The sequence below is a fragment of the Orcinus orca genome, chromosome 8, assembly GCF_937001465.1.
Source record: "Orcinus orca chromosome 8, mOrcOrc1.1, whole genome shotgun sequence".
Classification (NCBI taxonomy): Eukaryota; Metazoa; Chordata; class Mammalia; order Artiodactyla; family Delphinidae; genus Orcinus; species Orcinus orca.
Window position 1 is genome coordinate 90,310,911 of NC_064566.1, and position 19,954 is coordinate 90,330,864.

At 48.0% G+C, this 19,954-nt stretch overlaps 1 protein-coding gene across 16 annotated transcripts in view; it reads left to right on the forward strand.

Moving 5' to 3' along the window:
- The window catches only part of NCAM1 (neural cell adhesion molecule 1), a 322,445-nt gene that overhangs the window by 275,598 nt on the left and 26,893 nt on the right, over positions 1–19,954 (forward strand). For 9 of the 16 annotated variants that reach the window (XM_049713161.1, XM_049713166.1, XM_049713168.1 and 6 more), the window contains 6 exons: positions 3,527–3,677; positions 3,984–4,168; positions 4,520–4,616; positions 4,924–5,094; positions 6,718–6,849; positions 8,194–8,208. In XM_049713161.1, coding sequence (XP_049569118.1) covers positions 3,527–3,677; positions 3,984–4,168; positions 4,520–4,616; positions 4,924–5,094; positions 6,718–6,849; positions 8,194–8,208 — 751 coding nt within the window. The remainder of the gene's footprint in view (positions 1–3,526; positions 3,678–3,983; positions 4,169–4,519; positions 4,617–4,923; positions 5,095–6,717; positions 6,850–8,193; positions 8,209–19,954) is intronic. The other 7 variants (XM_012534257.3, XM_033434579.2, XM_033434591.2 and 4 more) reach the window with 1 other exon arrangement.

Consider the following 19,954-nt stretch of genomic DNA (forward strand, 5'->3'; position numbering starts at 1 on the left):
TTCCCAAATTGCTAAACATATCTATGTTACTTTTATAGAGCATTAAGTTTATGAGATTAGAATGATTTGTCACAAATGGTTCTTTTTTTTTTTTTTTTTAAGTCAGTAGCATATTTAGCCTTTGAAATTTCTCTGACTGCTTGCTCCAGTTTGGGTAATGTGGGACTTAGTTTGAAACCTGAAGCTAAATATAAATCTTTAGACTGGAATCGCTACATCCCCAAGACCCTACTGATGATCATGCCTATCATTCTTGACCAGATTTGTGTGATTAAGTGACAGATAGTGAAATAAAAAACAGTATGTTTTAGATGAAGTTCAGGAATCTCATCTATAAATACTTTTTTTAAAAAGTAGCCTTTTCTCCAGATGGAACTTTGATATTGTGTAATACTATAAATGCTGAATATGGCAGTCCTGTAGACTGTATTTTAATTGGGTAAACCCATCCTCCGGTCTTTCGGAAATGATAATTATTCAGAACACATAACTCACGTGTTCCGGTCATAGCTATAAATCTTTAATGCCGTTTAATATTTAAAAGTTGACTGCCTGTCCCCAGGCACTGTTGCTAGTTTCTGCACCCTGCCGTCGTCAGATCTAATTCATTATAAGCTCTCTTTGTATCATTCCTTCCTCCACGTCGTAGGGACTGTAGTTAGGTGCATACCCTCGCTAAAACACTTGCCTCCTGTAAACACTCTCCTGGAGTGCTGTCACAGACTGGGTGTTTTTATTGCCCAAAAGTCATGCTCTCGTTGGGATTGGGGAAGGGAGAAAAGAAGGGTTAACTCTCAGCCACTCCTGAGCCACTACCCCTCTCGTTCTGCTTGGCCTTGTGCATCTTCCCCGTCACTCAGATTTAGACGGGGCTAGAAGAGGAGCTGAGATTTATCAGGGAGCATTAAGGAGATGTTGAGAGAATTGTTATTATTAGTGGAAGTAATTGGTTTACTCCCAGGAAAACAGACACCTCACTCCATTTTGCAGACGTGTCCTTATCTTAAGTTATCTCGCTCTGGACGTAATTGACTTTCAAGTGAGTTCTGCCCCCTGGGGCTCAGAAGTTCCATTCCCTCCTATTTGTCTCAGTCAGGGATGAAGACCATGAGTCCAGATGAGCTCAGAAGAAGGCTTGGGTCATGGCTGATTTCATTCTGTAAGTTCTGGAAAGCCTTAGGACTCTTCCCTGCAAGAAGAGAGACAAAAATGTTTTGATGAGAAGAGCAATTATAATTGCCCTTCGTACGTTTTTGCAAAACCAGGCCTTCTTGCCACAGTGATCTTTTCATTCGTGCCCAGAGTTTATCTGCTTCCTCCTCGAGTCTGGACCATCAGCATGACGTGTGGTCTGGGTGGCTTGGAGGTGGCACTCCCTGACTTTGTTCTGGTGCCAGAGTAAATCATTTCAGAGGGAGATAGTCCAATCACACTGGAGTCTGTCTGCATCCCCTCGGAGGGAGAACTGGGCGTCTGGCAAATAATTCCATCATCAATCCTGTTTTGAGCCACCGCAAAATAAAATTCTCTATGGAAGGCTGCCTACTGCTCTGCTGACATCATTAAATGAGAAAATTTTCCAGAGAGAAATTTAGACAAGGAGACCAGAGAGGAGGGGGGGGGGGAAAGTAAGGCTGTCAGTGCAACCATTGCCTGAGCTTCTCTTTGACCATTTTCTAGATTATTCTGAGTGAAACCTGCTCATGCCCCCCTTTGTGGTTACTTGTTAATGTCCTTCTCTTACCTACGGGACTTTCTTTGCATCTTTTGCTGTTGTATCCTTCCTTATGGAAATGTTCTCTTGACTTCTGAAAGATTCTGATCAGTTTTCCGTGTTTGTGGTGGCAGCCCCAGGACAAATCCTGGGTGTGTGACAAAAAATTACAGTTCAGTCGCTGGCTGGCATCACTGTTGGCTGAAGCTGTGATCTCGCTGAGATAAGCAGGAAGGCCGGGGTGAACCATGAATCCCCTCTGCCTTCATTCTGCTGTCTTGGGAGTATAGGAATGACAAGCAGGTCAGGTCAGCCCTCAGAGATACTTGCAGCGTTGACCTCACACTCCTGAGGCCACGAGTTTAGGGGATGCTTCAAGATTTTGTTTGACGCATGACTGTAGACTTTGGAGACAAGTGCTCCACGGCGGCCTGTGTCAGCTCCCGTTCATCCCCTGGGGTGCAGCTTCTCAGCCCATCAGCTTCCCAGCTTCCCAGGCCTCGTGGAGGCCGAGAGCCAAGGCATCTGGGCATCCCTGCAGAGAGGGGTGGCCCTCGCTGCAGTAGGTAGTGATGGTTTTGCTCGGCTCTTCTGCCTCTTTGCTGGCAGCTGTGTTCCGGCTTCTGGATATGAATGTGATGGGACTTAAATGACTGAAACAGATTAGCTCTACCAGTGATGGGACTTTTTGTGGTAGATCTGAGGCTTCTGTCAAGGCCAATGGTGTCTTGCTTTTGAGCCTCCCAAACTGGCTGCCATACGGTATTTCAATGCTGGGTTTTGGGCTTCCAAACCAGCAGCTAAAAAGAACCTGGAGGCAGGTGTTCTTTAGTTCTTTCAAGACGCAGCCTCATGGGATGACGGGCGATATGCAGAGCACCCACCTGTCTATCTCTATGGAATATCGCTCACTGGACTTAGAGAGTGTGGCCCAGCCTACGAGGAGCTAGACTCCTTCTCCAGATTGCCAGCTTTCTTGAGGGTCTGAACCCAGACCACACGCCTAGACTCTTCCTAGGCCAGCAACCAGTTTACTTAAGAGTGTCAAGGGCGGAAACCCCTTGGAAATATTTCAGTGCCCATTGCCCAGGGCTCATATGCTTATTCCCTGTTTGACCAACTCTTGTAATTCCAGAGACGCAGGAAGACAATTCTAGTGTCAAGGGCTAGACTATGGTGACTATAGTGTCCAGCATCCCAAATCTGCCTGGGATTCCCTGTGTCACTGTTCCGGGAGAGAGGACCCGGTTCCCCTCACTTCCAGCTCAACAGCTCCTGAGCTCCAGATTGTTGGACTTTGTTCGATGAAATTATTTTACTTTTAAGCATCCAGGAAAGTAAGCCATGGGCAGAAATATGGATTTCTTGTATAATTTCTTTTATTCAGATTCCCCATCATGTGTGCATGCACCAAGGAGCAGGCAGGTGGGCAGGGGGCTAGAAGGAAAGGACGGGAGTGCAGGTTTCCCCGAATCTCACGAGGCAGGACTGTTGCAGCTGCAACGCCTGCTGGCCAGACTTTGGCTTCCGTTTTAGATGTGCCAACCAAATCGTCTTGGGGGCCTGGGTTGTCCTTCTCAAGCCAATCTTGGCACATAGGCTAGGCTGCTTGGGTAAACTGAGTCCCGTTTTCTGTCTGGGATGCACCCAAGTTCCCATAGTGCTCTCCGGAGCCTCCTCGTGAGTCGGTACCTAAAGCGAGACTCAGACATTGGCCCAGAGAGCAGAGGGCTGTGAGGCTGGTCGCAGACAGTGATGGCCCGGCCTCCTGGCCCCGCCCAGCCCCTGACGCTGTCCCTCCCCTCCTGGCAGACCCTGGACGGGCACATGGTGGTGCGCAGCCATGCCCGCGTGTCGTCCCTGACCCTGAAGAGCATCCAGTACACAGACGCTGGGGAGTATATCTGCACCGCCAGCAACACCATCGGCCAGGACTCCCAGTCCGTGTACCTCGAAGTGCAATGTGAGGAAAACGGTGGGAAGACAGGGGGCAGGGAGGGCCGTGCAGCTGCCAGGACCCGGCCCATGGTGGTTGACCCCTGGCCATTTCAGAGCTGTGTCCCCAAGGCACCCCTTCACTCCATCCCCCGGCTTCTTACCAGTCTGCGTGTCTCCCTGTGCAGCTCATGGGAGGGGACCCCGATCTCTGCTGTCCCCCGGCACCAGCTCGGCCTCAAGGCGTGACCAGCTTCCCGGTGCCAAGAGACGGAGTGGGGGGAGGGGTCACGATCGTGGCAGTCTTCCTGAGAGCTGTCGTCCTTCTTTGCAGATGCCCCCAAGCTTCAGGGCCCTGTGGCTGTGTACACTTGGGAGGGCAACCAGGTGAACATCACCTGCGAGGTGTTTGCCTACCCCGGTGCCACAATCTCGTGGTTCCGAGACGGCCAGCTGCTGCCAAGCTCCAACTACAGCAACATCAAGATCTACAACACCCCGTCCGCCAGCTACCTGGAGGTGAGACGTGGGGGCGGCGGGCAGGGTGGAGGAGGCGCCGTTTGAGGATGGGCAGGCTGCTGGACACAGCTAAAATCTTCTCACTTGCTTCTCTGGCACGTCCTGAGCAGGGGAGCCACTGGCTGAGGAAGAAAGTGAGCCTCGGCCCTCGTTTTCTCCCCAGAGCTAGACTGGGGCCTGGGAGGCAGAGTGTGCCTCTCCCATGATCCCCTTTTCTGTTCTGTCTGGGTTCAGGCTCTGCTGCAGCTTTACTGATTCTATTCTCTACTCATTTTAGTTCAATAAATAAGGATCTGAGGTGGGGGCCCTTCCGTGGGACACTCGTAACTCAAGAGCTCCTTCTTTCTAAAGGTGACCCCGGACTCTGAAAATGATTTTGGAAACTATAACTGTACCGCGGTGAACCGCATCGGACAGGAGTCTTTGGAATTCATCCTTGTCCAAGCAGGTGAGCACCCCTTATGGCTGCACACCCTCACCCTTGCCGCCCCTTTTCGTGACCTTCTGTGATGACAGGAGCATGGGAAGAAGAGGGGGTGAGAGTCAGGAGGCTGGGAGCTCTGGGGCCTTTGAGGATCTGGACATGGGACACGTTGGGAAAGAATTGCATGGTGAGGTGGACCAGGGGGAGACAGGATATAGACGACAAGATTCCCAAGAGTTGAAAGAAATGAGAGAGATGTGTTTCGTGATTGGGAGTTACGTCCTGGGCCAAATCAGGCTCACCTGAGTGTCCACGTGTGTCCTTTCCACAGACACCCCATCATCACCGTCCATCGACCAGGTGGAGCCATATTCCAGCACAGCACAGGTGCAGTTTGATGAGCCAGAGGCCACGGGCGGGGTGCCCATCCTCAGATACAAGGCTGAGTGGAGAGCAATAGACGAGGAGGTGTGGCACTCCAAGTGGTATGATGCCAAAGAAGGTAAGTTGGAGAGTGCCGGTTTACTTTAGAATGATGGCTCTGGGCTCACGCTCACCCCTTGCGTTCACCAGATGCTGGCACCCTGACTGCCCATTTGGGTGGGGTGCACACCGCTCCCCAATACTGAGAGAGGCCAGATGCCAACACCTGCCGTCCTGTTGATGTTCCTATGCTGCAGCGCCATCACCAGCCCCCCAGGCTTAGGGTGTGGTCACATCTTATGTGGGGTTATTGGCCTTCTGCCCCCTCGTACTTCAGAACCTGGTTCTCGTGACCCTGCCGGGACAGTTGAGGCCAGCGTAGCCACATGCCAAGCGGAAGCCCTGCTCAGGTGCTGAGCACAACCAGAGGAGTCCAGTCCACCCCTGCTCTGCATATTTGAGTTCCATGTGCTTCAGGTTCTCTGCTGTCACCCATCCAGTCCTGCTTGGGTCTATTCAGGGACTGCTCTGTAATTAACCAAATGATCAGAGCCAACAAGACAGGTCTGCTCTTACGTCAATCCTATGATATATTTCCAAACCACAGATTTGAAAAATAACCCTTGGGTGACTGCAGTTTGAAGTCTCTGAGCTCGGATCATGTTTCCCTGAGGACTGAATATATTTATGTCTGACTCTCCCTTTGGGGTTTAATTGGAATAACTCAGTGAAGTAGGTTTTGTTTCTGTAGACATTTTTAATCCTGGAAATAAGGGTAGAATTGGGAATGGGCTAGGACACGGTGTCATAGCAATTCAGAGACATCTTCTAACCCAGGTTTACTGAGCATTCGTCCTGCCAGGAAGCTCCTGTCACTCCTTCAGCTTTGGGGAGGGCTTGGAGGACTTTCTGGGTAATCAGGATTAGAGCTAGAAGAAAATGATCCTTGACCTCCCTGACTCCCCCCCGAAACCTCGTACCAAATCTGTGGCTTTTTTTTTTTTCTAGTTAACTTTTTTATGGTGGTAAAATATATTTAACATAAAATGTATTATTTTAACCATTTTTAAGTGTACAGTTCGGTGGCATTAAATACATTGACGTTGTTGTGCAACCATCACCACTGTCCATCTCCAGAACTTCTTCATCATCCTAAGCTCAATACCCATTAAACAGTAACTCCCCATTCCCTCCTTCCCCCAGCCCCTGGCAACCACCATTCTACTTTCTATATAGTTGACTAGGAATAGTCTCTGTATGGTTGGCCCTTCTAGGTACCTCATGTAAGTGGAATAATACAACATGTGTCCTTTATGTCTGGCTTATTTCGCTTAGCATAATGTCCTCAAGGTCCATCCATGTAGTGTGTGTCAGAACGTCATTCCTTTTTAAAGCTAGATAATATTCCATGGTATGTATCGACCACATTCTGTTTATCCATTCATCTGTCAGCAGACACTTGGGTTGTTTCCACATTTTGGCTGTTGTGAACAATGCTGCTGTGAACGTGAGTGTACAAATACCTATTCCAGTCCCTGCTTCCAGTTCTTTTGCACATATATCCACAAGTGGAATTGCTGGATCAAATGATAATGCTATGTTTCATTTTGGGGAGACCTGCCCTGCTGTTTTCCATAGCAGCTACACCACTTCGCCAACAGCCTTTTCCTCCTTTGTGACCCTTTCCATATTTTCACGACAGCCAGCGTGGAGGGCATCGTCACCATCGTGGGCCTAAAGCCCGAGACAATGTATGCGGTCCGGCTGGCGGCCCTCAATGGCAAGGGTCTGGGCGAGATCAGCGCAGCCTCTGAGTTCAAGACGCAGCCAGTCCGTAAGTAAAGCCAGCTGCCCAGCCTCTTCCCCTGGGGGGCAGGGGGGGCCGTGAGCGGGCCCATCCACTGTTCAGATGACAGCTTTTTGTCTTTCAGACCCCTCTGCTCACGGTGGTCCCATCTCCTAGTTCTCTCACCCTCGGCGATGGCTGATACCCAGTCCCTTTGTCCTCACTTTCTTTTTTTTTTTTTTTTTTTTTGCGGTACGCGGGCCTCTCATTGTTGTGGCCTCTCCCGTTGCGGAGCACAGGCTCCGGACGCGCAGGCTCAGAGGCCATGGCTCACGGGCCCAGCCGCTCTGCGGCATGTGAGATCCTCCCGGACCGGGGCACGAACCCGCGTCCCCTGCATCGGCAGGCGGACTCTCAACCACTGCACCACCAGGGAAGCCCCTGTCCTCACTTTCTTGAAGGGCTTGGTGACACCATCGTAGCAGCTGGTCCAGTTTGGTAGAATAACAGCCAGGGAGGAAAACCACTAACACGTGTTCTTAAAGACAATAGGAAGGATCACGGCTGCGTGGTAGGGAGGGATTTGGGTAGATTTGCTTTTTGTCACCAGGGCCCTAAGCACCCGGTGACCTGAAGGAAGACAGTAAAGTCAGTGACAGTTGACATAATTAGTTGTGGGATTTTTGATGCAGCAGAGATACTCAGTTACAGAAAAACGGAGCCTGCTGTAGAGTGTATGAGCAGCAGCAAAACCCCAACAAGGCCAATGGGAAAAACACGGCCTCTGACGTTCCTGCCTCTCCTCCCTTCCCACACCCAGAGCACAGTCGGGGTCTCCCTGGTCAAGGCCTCTTTCAGGAGTCGCTTCTTCCTGATCCCATTCAGGGTTGCAGCTCTGTCTCCATCACTCCCTGTTTCCTTAAACCAGGCATGCCGTACTTTTCCCTCCCTTCCCGCACAATAGCCAGGCTCTGGGTGAGCCCTGGTCTAGTCCTATCCCTCCACAGACTGGAGTTCCTGCCCTGGGAGAATGGTGAGTCCATCCGGGTGAAGAAGGTGCTGTAGCACAGACTCCCCCAGTGGTCACAGAGCTCCCTGGGCCCTCTCTGACTCCTGGGATTAAAAAGCACGCGGGGGAATCCTTTGCTTTCTTCTCTCTGAAGCCGGGGGCCTGGGAAGTGATCCCCTTACCTCTTCCCAGAAGTAGAAAACCTGTCTCATCTTCCTCGTACAGGAATTGCTTCTTTCTGGATTTGAAGTAATTTGATAATTTGAGTTTCCAGCTCCGTGTGTTCTGCGGATCCTATTCATTTCTTTTACATCTTATTTTTTTTTCTTGGGTCTGTCTCTTGTCTTTTCTTTTCGTCTGTGTTCCATCCATGGGATATGCAGATAGCCCTCTTCCACGTAAGTGCCTCTTCATACCTCATTACCTGTTTCTATAGCGTTAACATCTGCTAGTTCTAGTTTTTAATTTAGTTCTGGTCCCTTTTGTCCCCTAGAGGCTGAAGTAGATGATATCGTCCGGGCCCTAACCACACTGACCTTAGTCTAGTTGTGCTCTTGTTAATGTCCGTAGGTTACTCCAAGAGGCTAACACTCGTCCTGTTTTAGAGCATGCAATTTTTGTGTCTTTTGAAATTGTGTTTATTTATTAATTTCTGTGTGTGACGATTACCCTGTGGCAACATTTTGCTGAGCCAAGCGTGGCGGAGGTGTGCAGAGGGTCTCTGAATAACAGGCTATAGCCCTGTCTCACCTTTAGCCGGGTTGCCAGAAAAGTGACCACAGCCTTGCCAGGCCTCTGTTCAAAATCCCTTCATGGGCACAAGAACCCAGAAGGATGTTCACATTTGCTTTTAGAAGGTGAAAGAACTGAGCTCACTGCCTCTCCCTTTTCTGTCTGGCAGGATGGTAGCTGGAAGGTTCTAGGGAGAATGGGTAGGGGAACCTCGTGCAGCAGCAGCTGCGGTTGTAAAGTGCAGCATGAACTTGGGTTCAAATCACAGGTACATGCATCCTGCAGGGGAGTTAAACCCCCAGTTCTGGTCAACTCTGTTCTCTAGCAGTAGGTTACTTGCAACGTGGATTTCCATGTTTGGGAAAACTGACCAGCTACTTAGTAGCTCTACTGCCAAGAATGCAGAAAGAGGGTGATTCTCCGCAGGAAGGACACCCTAATCGTGTAAGCTATAAATAGTGGATCTGGGAGCAGGGGTAACAGGAAGCACACCTGCTGCTCCGGGAACAGAACTGTGGTCTTGTCTCAGCCTGCATAGATGCCCCCCAAACTTTGCGTCCACTGAGGATCAGCTTCTTCCCAGGCTGAGCTCAGAATGGTGGAGGGAAGTCTTAAGCTGCACACTCTTTTCATAAAAAGCTCCTGGCTCCTGAAAGGCACTCAGGGAAGCTTATCTTTCGGAAATTTATTCAGAAATACTGCAGCAACAGCAGAAACTAAGTAGCTCAGTGTAGGCGTTCTGAGATTTCAAGCAAGTGCTAAATCTACTCTCTCAGCAGAGTTGGTTCCTGAATGGACCGGTTCTGGAAGGATTCGGAATCGTGTGTTGGGTGGAGCTGACGGCTAGGGCTGGCAACTCAGCTCTGCCCTGATTGCATTCAGAAGGCACGAGGGCACCTTCCTCCTGGATCTTTACCTGGTCTTCGGGTGTCCTCTCCTCTAGATTTAGCAGTGAACGAAGGCCGGCTTAGTTATATGACAGAGAGGAAGGCTAGGGTCAGGCCTCCTTCTGAGTGTCTAACCAGTAACGGAGTTTTGAGTACTGAATCGGAGGAACTGGGTCTTGAAATTCAAAGGTCATAAGCGGTTTTCATTCACTGCCAGCCCACTTTGTTAGGGTGAGAATTTTTTTTTTGTTTTAAAAGCCAACATTTAATTTTTTTTAGAAAAGGAGACCTCTAGATTTTATTGTTTGTTGTCTGCCAGTATGAAGATGGATAATTAACCAAGATTCCAAGAAGTCCTTTGGAAAATGGTGGGGTCAGTTCTCTATTCCAAGTCAATCGTGAGTGATACAGCAGCAGGCATTGCTAGTGTCATGAAAGGTCAGTTTTCTCAATCACCTAATAAAGGTATGGCTTAAAGAATTAAAAAGCAAACTTCTTTTAGATAAAGAGAATGTGGCACAGTTTTAGAGTTGAATGTGCCTTTTGCAATGGCTTGAGCGGAGTAAGAGAATATTATGCTCTCACTAGAGTTGGTTCTTACGGACTTTCCTTGCACCCTCATAGCCTTCCTAGAGTTGCTGAAGTGAGGATGTTTGCCCAAGGGGTATCCTGTCATGCCTAGAGCCATCCTGAGAAAAGGTTACCCTTGGAAGGAAGATGCCAACGTTTGCCACTGCCAGAACAAACCCCAGTTATTGCTGCTAGAAAATGAGGATAAGTTTTAGGAAGGACCTTCTCTGAGTTCTCACTCCCATTCCTTGAAAGACACAAAGGCTGTCTGAACTTGAACAAGAGCGGCCATCAGTTTAGCTGTGGGCTTACACCGAGCCCAGGAACCAGGGGTGTTGGTTTCTGAAGCTGGCTTATCTTGGCCACGGACAGTGCATTCCCCTGCTGTGATGTCGGGGTGCAGGTGCACAGCCTGCTCCTGTAGCACTGGAGGTAGGCGCTGGGTACACCCCACCTCCAAGGAGGAGACAGTATAGGGTCAGCAGGGACTGGCACCCGGGACAGAGTCAATGCTGCCGGCCCCTCCGGGTTGGGAGGCGTAGGGGAGAGCCATTCCTCAGCACTTGAAGTTTGTTGAAATGTCTCAATATTAGTGTTGCTCTCATGGTTCCTTAATAGACTACTCCACATTTGGGAGCATGAATATGTCAAAACAGGGATGAGCAGGTGAAAATAGCCAATATCTCAAGGACACCTGCTTCGGAGCGGCCCGATTTGAAAGCCGGGCTTACCTGTTGGGAGGTCCCTTTGTTTCTGTGAAGGCAAAGGAAGCTGTGGCTCTAATGGGACAAATGGAATTCCAACCTGGGAAAAAGTCCCTGTTTCATGTATTTTTAGGCCAGGTGTCTGCGTGCTGTCAAGAAACTCTTAGGTGGAAAGTTCACAACCTCTGTTTGCCCTGAGTGGGGCTGCTTCCCTCTCAGAGCTGCTAAAGCCCTAAAGAAATGATGTGACAATTTATTATGACTCTTTCCTCCACGAATGAACCACACACCTTCAGAATCTCATTGCCTGAATGTCACCTCTTCATTTGCTTCCGTACCATGAAGCAACACAGACAATTTCTTTCCGGGTATGAAGGTTATAAGTGAGTCTCTACTTTTTAAAAGAGGCATCTTGAGACTCTTGCTTTCACAGTTTGCCCCCTAGACGGCACATGGCAAGTAGAAGTTAAAGCATTGTAATATATTGTGGTTAAAGCACATAAAACCCTATCCCTTTGCCAGAATGATATGGACAATCACGCAAACAGTTCAAGCCAATAAATAAATAAATAAAAAGGAAAAAAAGGAGCGAGAGACACACTTTTACCAGAATTAACCAGGCTATCAAGTCATGATGAGTTAGTAGCCTGTCTTGCTCTGATTCCAGTGACATTGTACTCGATGGTTTAATGAGGTACCCTCATCTGGAAGGTACGAGAAAGACAGAACCATGAGTGTCAACGCAATGTTGGAGATGCAGTGATGTTTTTCCAAATGTTTGTGCAGCTCTCAAAGGGGACTATGTGTTGTGATTGCTGACGGAACAACTTCTGAATGTTTGCCAATGAAAAACTAAAGATCCCTTCGGTGTCCAAAACGTCTCAGATGCACCATTTTAAAGGTTCTCCATGCAGAAAGTTAGCATTAACTTCGTTAGTCCCGGCCCCTCGAACATTCCCTTTCTCTCGAGGGCAAGAATGACACTCGATGTTAATTCGCTTTGCCCCCTGTGCACACTGCAGCAGCCAGAGCATCACATTTCATAGGGTTTGGAGGGCAGCAGTGGCTGTCATACCATCCAGATGCCAAACCATCCCTACCTCGCCCAGTCGCAAACATTAAGGAGGATAGTTGTTTCTGTTTCTTTGGGACCTTGAAATCAGAGAGTGAGGCACACAGGTTGTGCTATAAATACGCGCCACCCACGTAGGTATATGCCTATGTATACACATGAAGAGGTAGGTAATGGCAAAACCAAAGTGCTTTTCCCCTCTTCTGCTGGTTCACCTTAAGCTGGGGTCCAAGTTCCCTTCCCTCCTGACACCTGATCCGATGGAGACAGCTGGTCCTGCGGAACCGGCTCTTTGTTTTCAGGCAGGGTTGGAGGCCTCTGCAGCTGTTCCTGGCCCAGTCCCTTACCTGAACGGCAGGGCCTGGCAGGCGCACAGGCTCAGGGTTTGAAGTCAGAGAGGCCCTGCTCTCTGCTGGGCCGCCGGCCACCTGTTCTCACGCATGGGGTTCTCCTTCCCACTTCTAACTCGCTTCAGCTTCTCTTACTGACACGCCCGGGTTGCCTCTTCCATTCTTCCCTTCAGTATCTGTGTGCCGCGATGATCTTTTTTCCCCTTTTTTTTCACCTTCATTTTTCTTTCCTCAGCGGCTCCTCCTAGCTCCTCCACCCCTGTTCCATTGTCTCATCCGGATAGTGAGTACCATTTTCTTCATCCATCTCTCTGCAGGTTGCTTGCTCTCTGCCAGCCACAGTGGGCCTGCCTCACGTTACCTCCCTTACCAGGTGTTAATTCCACTCTGTGGGTGGAGAGCAGCACGGGGTTTTAGAGAAGCAGATGAGAAGTAGGCACAGGTCCGCTCAGATGCACGGTGGACAGCTCTCCCCGCAAGAGGAGGCGAGTGGGAAGCGTGGCTCTGGACAGAAAATCCCGCAGACAGGCTCCCTGAGGCTGTGGCAGCCCCAGCCCTGTCCTCGGGATTCATAGCAGGCTGATTGTTTGGAGAAGCCAAAGGGATTTCCCAAGAAAAATGTCTGTTCTGCAGGGTCATAAGAAATGTTTGGGTCACTGTGTTTTCACCCTTCATTTTAATTGGCATAGTTGGATTCAGACATTGAAATTAGATAGCGAGGTCTGTAGCTTTTGCTTTCTCCATAAATGCATATATTTCTTGTAAATGCTTGTGGGAAAAGAAGCAGTGTCTGCTTGCAGATGTGCCCGACCGTAGGCCCTTAGGCACATTATTGAACCCTTTACCAGGGAGCCTTGTTTTTTCTCCTCTATAAAACACGAGAAGTAATCGTATCCCCACCCCCGGCAAATAACAACAAACCTGGCGTTTATCAAGCTGTTTGCCCACCTAGGAGCAGTGCCAGTAAGCCGGCCGTGGTGTCGCCTGGTCGGTCTCAGGCTTTGTCACCCTGCCTGAGCCTCACTCGTTTACCACCTTATTTTATTTGGCTGCCATGCCCTTTTGTTCCCCTGAGTCCCCAGGCGTAGGGAGAGCTCCGGGCCTCCCACTGTCCGGAGTTATGAACCCAGCACTCCAAAGGGAAAGAGCAGAGTGAGACAGCTGCTGAGCGAGACCCGGGTGTCACGCCAGCATGTGCGCAGAGCAGCAGGCAGTGCAGCCGGTGGGGCTGCCCGGCTGACCCTCACCCCTCGGTGCCGCAGAAGCCCTGCACCTTGGGTGGAGCCTCGGGAGTGATTCAAGCCCCAGGCTCAGAGCCCTTTGCGGCATCTACTTGACTTGGAAACAAGCCCGCCTACCCCACGCACTGCTTTCCAGGCAGTGGACTGTAGCAGCAGGAATTCAGGTTTGGGGACCAGGGTCAAATACCAGCTCCACTACTTCTGTATGTAACTCCATGACCTTGAATGAGTCCCCCCACCTCTCCGAACCTCACACTTTTATCTCCCAAAGGAAGGATAGATTCTACCTACTCTATAGGTATTTATGATAATTAAAGATTAAGTATGAAAAACACAAAACACAGTGCCCAGCACGTAGTAGCTGGAATTCATAGTAAGAATAAATGAGAGTTATGTTACTTCTTGCTGCGTGAGAATAATTTGTCAGCAAAATCACTGATAATCTCTTTAAAATACCTACATTCATATTGATAAATCAGGGAAGAAGGAAATGAGAGAATACCTGCTTCACCATCTCTTTTTTCTTTATAATAATGCCTTAATATATATACACGCACATAGATATGTATTTATAAATTTAATTTATCTCCGTTCCCTCTTTCACCTTTCTGTGCCCTTTCCATCCTTCATGTTTCCATAGCAACCTGGCCTCTTCCTGCCCTTACCACCACCAAACCATCTAGTGAGTACAGAGCTTAGCTGCCCAGGGCCAGACTGCCACTTGTGGCAGAGCCGACTCCTGGGTCACAGTGCTGTCCCTGGTTCCCCCCCGAGTGCTGAAAGCAACAGTTGTGCGTGCACGGAGGCTCCTCGCCTGGTGTGGGTCCCTAAGCATGCTGTCTGCCTGGCCAAGAGAGCAGACCCAGTGTCACCGAAAGAACTGGGGTGATTCTTGAAGAAAACTCTGTGCACAAGGAGACTTTTCCAAATTTACCCCCAAGTTAAAAAACCAGAAAATGATTAGAGAAATGCTGAGGAGACAAAAGGAGAGCATCTCGTCCCAGCTTTCATTGTCTCTCCCCCTCTGACACACACACACACACACACACAGAGAGAGAGAGAGAGAGAGAGAGAGAGAGAGAGAGAGAGAGAGGCTAAAATAGAATAGCTAAAAGACTGAGAACAAGGAGGGAAGGAATAGAAGCTGGCTGCCCGGGGAAAGGGAGAGGGTGAGGAAGGAGGGAGCCTCTGCTCCCTGACAACGCGCCCTCCTTTGCCTCCTGCAGAGTGTGGCAGTGTGTGCCCCGAGCACGCGGGGAAGGAGAGGGGCTTCTAGCCTCCCTCGTGCTAGAAAAATTATGGCCTCAAAAAGCATAACCAGGCTCTGTCAAGTTTGTGTGCTGAAAGTCTAGATGAAAGTTCTGGAATTCATCTCCTGATGGCCAAACTGTACCATCTTTCCCATCACGGAAAACGTTACACTTCATCACAATCCGTAACATGTTCCAAGCTAGTCTTTATAACGCTCTAATGATGTAGGCTTGTGCGTTAGGCCTTAAACTCCCTGACAAGTCATCTGGAACGTGTGTGTGTGTGTCCACAGCTGTGTGCGAGGTTTAGATTTTATAATACTTCTGAGTGCACAGGAAAAATGACATGCATCCCATCAAGGGTAGTCAGAGCAGAAGGCAGAAAGCAAGGATGCAAAGTACAGCTCCCACTCCACTCCCTGGGCCAGGGTTTCTGATACAGAATTGAACAGAGAAGAAAAGAGTTTCTGCGTTTTGCACGGAGTGGTTCTCTTTTCTACTGCAGAACATAGCTGACAGTCTGCTTTCTTGGTGTTCTCTCCGTGTGCGTGCTGCAGTGAATTTTAATTCCTGATGCTTTTGAGGTTACATTTTGTGAGCAGAGCAGAGCAGGCGACAATGAGCTGTGCTCACATGGGTTTAATTCAGGTGATGGGTTTCTCTGCATTTGGAAAAGGAATGAAATTAACAGCACCCTTTCATCTGCTAACAGTGATGCTCTAGTCCTTTGCAGCTTGACTGCAGTGTGTGCCGTGCAGAGCATAGCGGGAAAAGGCTACACAATGCATTTGCACAACTTGGGTCATATTTAAGGTGTCTCACTGTAGGTTGGTCTTCTCTGGAAGGAAAACAATCTTGGATCCAGATTTTTCCTTCAGGAGGAATTAGGTGTCTCTCCCCTGACATAGGTTTAACTTTTAAACATCAGGCATTTCTTCCCACAGGTAAAATGATTAGCAGTGACATCCAAAGAGAAGAAAGTTTGAGTCTTCTTTGTTTTGAACCACTTGACTACTGACCCAAATTGTAGGTCCCAGTGGATACCGGGATAAAGGAAAGACAGTCACGATTGGGCAGCAGCCTGTATTTAGCATGAACATATTTCTCAACTGCGAGGCAGAATGGAGCACATGTGAATTGCAGTGAAACTAACAGCAGAGTAGCTGGAAGCATCCAAAAATCCATCAATCATCAGTCAGTCAGTAGGGTTGAATGTAAATAATGTCTTTTATTTTTGCTTCTGTGTGTGTGTATTCATTCATTTATAATTATGAATGAATGAAGGTAGCCTAAGTAAAATCAAAGGAGAAACTGCTCAGTTGTCTATAATCCCTGCAGGCACCCTTGGTTGGAATGTGCCAGACGCTGTGCAGTGTCGGACAGTGAGAAACAAACACTCTTATCAGCTCACGGTGACAAGGGACTGTGTCACGTGGTTGAAGCATTTCTCTCGAATCATTTTTAAACATTGGTGTGCTTTGGGCAGAAAGGTATCTTCACCTTCCTTTTTTGTCCTCCTTCTCTCTTAACGCCAACTGGTAATAGCCAAAATGCCCCTTGGCCTGTGAAAGTTAAGGTGGGAAACCCAAAAGGCCTTTTGTTGAAGCAGAATCACTCAGCAACAAATCAGATGTAAATATAACATAGGACAAAAAGGAGCATAGGCAAATCCAAACAAGAAAGCTGTTTTTTTCATTGTAAAAATCAAACTCGTGTCTTATCCATTCACCACAAGTCTAAAATGCCCGAACATGTGTTTAATGTCAGATTCTTAGCTCATTGAGCCAGGGGTTCAGTTTCTGCTGCTTAGTGTTGACAGAGTTATGGTCTCAACCTCCAGAAGGAAACCTATTCCCTTTCTGCACTGGCCTCTTTTTTTTATTATTATTTTGTTAGAATCTTTATTATACTACTTCATGGTTCTTTACTTAACTGTTTTTTTCATTGAAGTATAGTTGCTGTATAATATTATATAAGTTACAGGTATACGATATAGTGATTCACAACTTTTAAAGGTTATACTTCATTTATAGTTATTATAAAATATTGGCTATATTCCCTGTGTTGTATAATCTATCCTTGTAGCTTATTTTAAACCAAATAGTTTGTACCTCTTCCCCACTGGTACCCATTGTGCTAAGTGAAGTAAGTCAGACAGAGAAAGATAAATACTGTATGATGTCACTTATATGTGGAGTCTAAAAAGCACCACAAACCAGTGAATGTAACAAAACAGAAGCAGACTCACAGACGTAGAGAACAAAATACTGGCCTCTTCTTTTATATGTGTCTTGATTGGGGTTATCTCATGGCGGCCCCTAGGATAACATGGGTAGACGAATACGACAGTGAGATGAGATCCCTGGCCACCTTCTCTACCTGCATCCTCCAACCCTCGCTCATCCCACACCTGCCTCCTCATTGCGCCAAAGGAAACATGAAATGACTTCTTAATGTAATGCAATATTTTGTTCTTCCAGGGCACACGGTCTGCGCCTTAAAAATCATGGGACTCTTCCTTCATGACCATGCTCTGTTTCATTGCCCTTGTTTTCCAAGGATGCTGAGACATTTCTGGAATCTGTGAGGAATAACTTGCCTTGTGTTTCTCCTTCAACAGTCTCCTGGATTGACTTTGGCATCTGGGTCCTGACAGAGACACCTCCCCATTTCAAAACAAGTTTCCATGCTCCTCCTTGATGTGGTATTAATATGCAGTGTTGCAGCTGTAGCTAATGCTTACTGGTGTTGTTAACCAAATGCTCTTTATGATTTGTTAGTCTTCTATCTCCGGGCAGTTTTACTGCCCTTCCAATGTTTCCTATATATGCTGCTAATTTAAGTTAATTTCTCCTTTTATTTAGTCTGTGATTTTGTTGTTGATTTTTCTCCCTGCCCATTGTTTACATCAGTTTTTAATTTTTTTGTATTTTCCATGTGATCTCCTCCACTTTCCTTTCAACCAATCATGTGCGTGCGTATCATGTGACTTTGTCATGTGGCTTGCATGGTGCTGATGATGTCGTCCACGCTGGTGAACAGAAGGTAAAACTCTTTGTTCTGATTAGTGAAATAAATCTGGGACCACAGCCTGGCACGTAGGGCCCACTCATTTCTTCCTGTCTTGGATTTCCTAAGCAAAGCCATTTGAGAGATTTCCTCTTGTTCTCAATCAATGCAAATCCAGAATTCATCATCCTTCGTAGCCTTTACATGACAATTTGATGCCATGACAGCCTTCGGTTTAATGGTTTGCTTCAAGAAATTTGGCTACACTAAAATCACTTTAGCCATGGCAGAATTTGCACCTTTGAATTTTTACCAGATAGCTCATAAACATGATTTCCCAGAAAGCAATGTTGCAAGTGAGCTTTATAGCATTGTTGTTTAACTTTCGTAGTTCTACAAACCACAGCTGCTCTAAAATGTCACATTTCCATAAGAACATAACATTGCTACAGAGAGAAACGTATCAATCCCAAAGGTTGTATTTGCTCAAAACCAATGAGAGAGTTTCATAAAATTCATGCAGATTGAAGCCTTTCTGAAATGAGAGATTGAAGAATTTGGAATTAGAGCAGTTCGGCTGTGATGGCCGAGGTGTCACTTTTCAAGTGACCCACCTCCCACTCCGGGCAGGAGGGAAGAGAAATCAAAGCAAACGTCACTTGACAATTACCATGACTGAGAGCCATGTAATCCAGAAGCACACAATTGACCCCTGCAGCAAAGGCAAAAAAAATTATAGCCTAATTAAGCGCACAGGAGTGACAAAATAATTAGTTAATATTGTGACTGTCACAACCTTTTAAAAACATTTCTTATTTACCATGAAGAGTAAAGGGAGCCTCTGCTCACCACTTCCCCCAGTAAAATCAAACATCCATTCAAACCTACCCTGGGAGTCACATGTGTGACTAACTGAAAATTTGTACTTCACGTCACAACCTGAGACACACGGGCTAAACTGATCACAAAAGCGAAACTAACACCAGTAACCCCCCCGCCCAGGGCGCCCGTGCATGCGAGGGGTCCCCGGCGACCTCGCTTCTCTGAGAGCTGATTGGGCGACATCCACACGAACAAAACCATCGGCCGTTCGTCTCGCATGTGCTCTGTCCCTGGTCTGTCCTGTGTCCCGTGCACCCCACGTGTGTGAGCCCTGTGTGTGCCACCCCTCGCCCTCCGCATTGACACCCTCTGAGGACTTCAGCTCTCTGGGCATGGCCACCGTGCCCCAGTTTAGTCCCAGACTCCTGGACAGGGTCTTGAATGGGAGGCATCCTCGTTTCCAAAAATGGAGATGTTTAACATTTACATCGTATGAAATAAAGGAGGGATGTCCCCAAATCAGGCAACCTCCATAGTGCTAAAAACTTGGACCTAGCTTAAAAAATTATCTTAATCTGTGAGTCTTAGGGCAGAGGAAAGAACTTTGGGAACCTATGATTGTATAAACTCCAAGTCCCACACACAAAAAAATGTGGTTTCATTATTTCCCTGAGGGAGACAAGCTCTTTTCAGACTTGGGGTGACTGCTCAGAGGCTGAACCTTTCCCCTGAAAGCTGAAGTGTAAGCGGATATTGGGTTGAAACCCCTTAGTTTCTTCTGTAAAACCAAGTTGGGTCATTTCTGTGCAATGCTGTGACTCAGAATGCAGCGCGAGGTAGAAGCTCATTCTCACCTCTGAGGAGAGATCTCTTGCAGACATTTTGAGCAAGGCTAGAAGAGTTTGAAGGTGTTTCCCACAGTTGCCCTAGAAACACACCTTAGCAGTGTCTTGGCTGTCAGTAGAAAATTTGGCCAGTACTAAAATATCACCTCGGGAGCCTGTGGAATTCCGAAGCGTGATCACCCCCTCATCAAACCACCCCTCTCCTGCCATTTGCAAGGGGGCAGGCAGAGGACGGTTACTCAGATGAGCAACAAGCAGCAGGAAATGGCCTTTAAGGGAGTGGAGAGGCTGGAACAAATAAGATTTACAGAGGAGAAAAATATTATTTAGGGATGGTTCCTCTGGGCATTAGTAAGGGTTTCAGGTGAGCTAAGCCTAATGAAGAGGGTTTCAGTGAACAGTGGGTTGGTTGTATGCCCACAATAGATTAAATCCAGTGTCCACTACCCTCCGCCCCCCCGCAAAATTGCCTACGATGTGATTAACGTATGGCAGGTGTCCGTGCACCTTCTGTATCCATCCAGAAGAAGGAAGATGAACACAGGCATTGAGAACAGCCCAGGGCCACTTGGCCTCTGAGCCCACAGAGCTCTGCAGGGAGGGGTCCATGGCAGGGAAGCTCAGACACCTGGCCCAAGGGCACAGGCGTGGGTTTGTTGGAA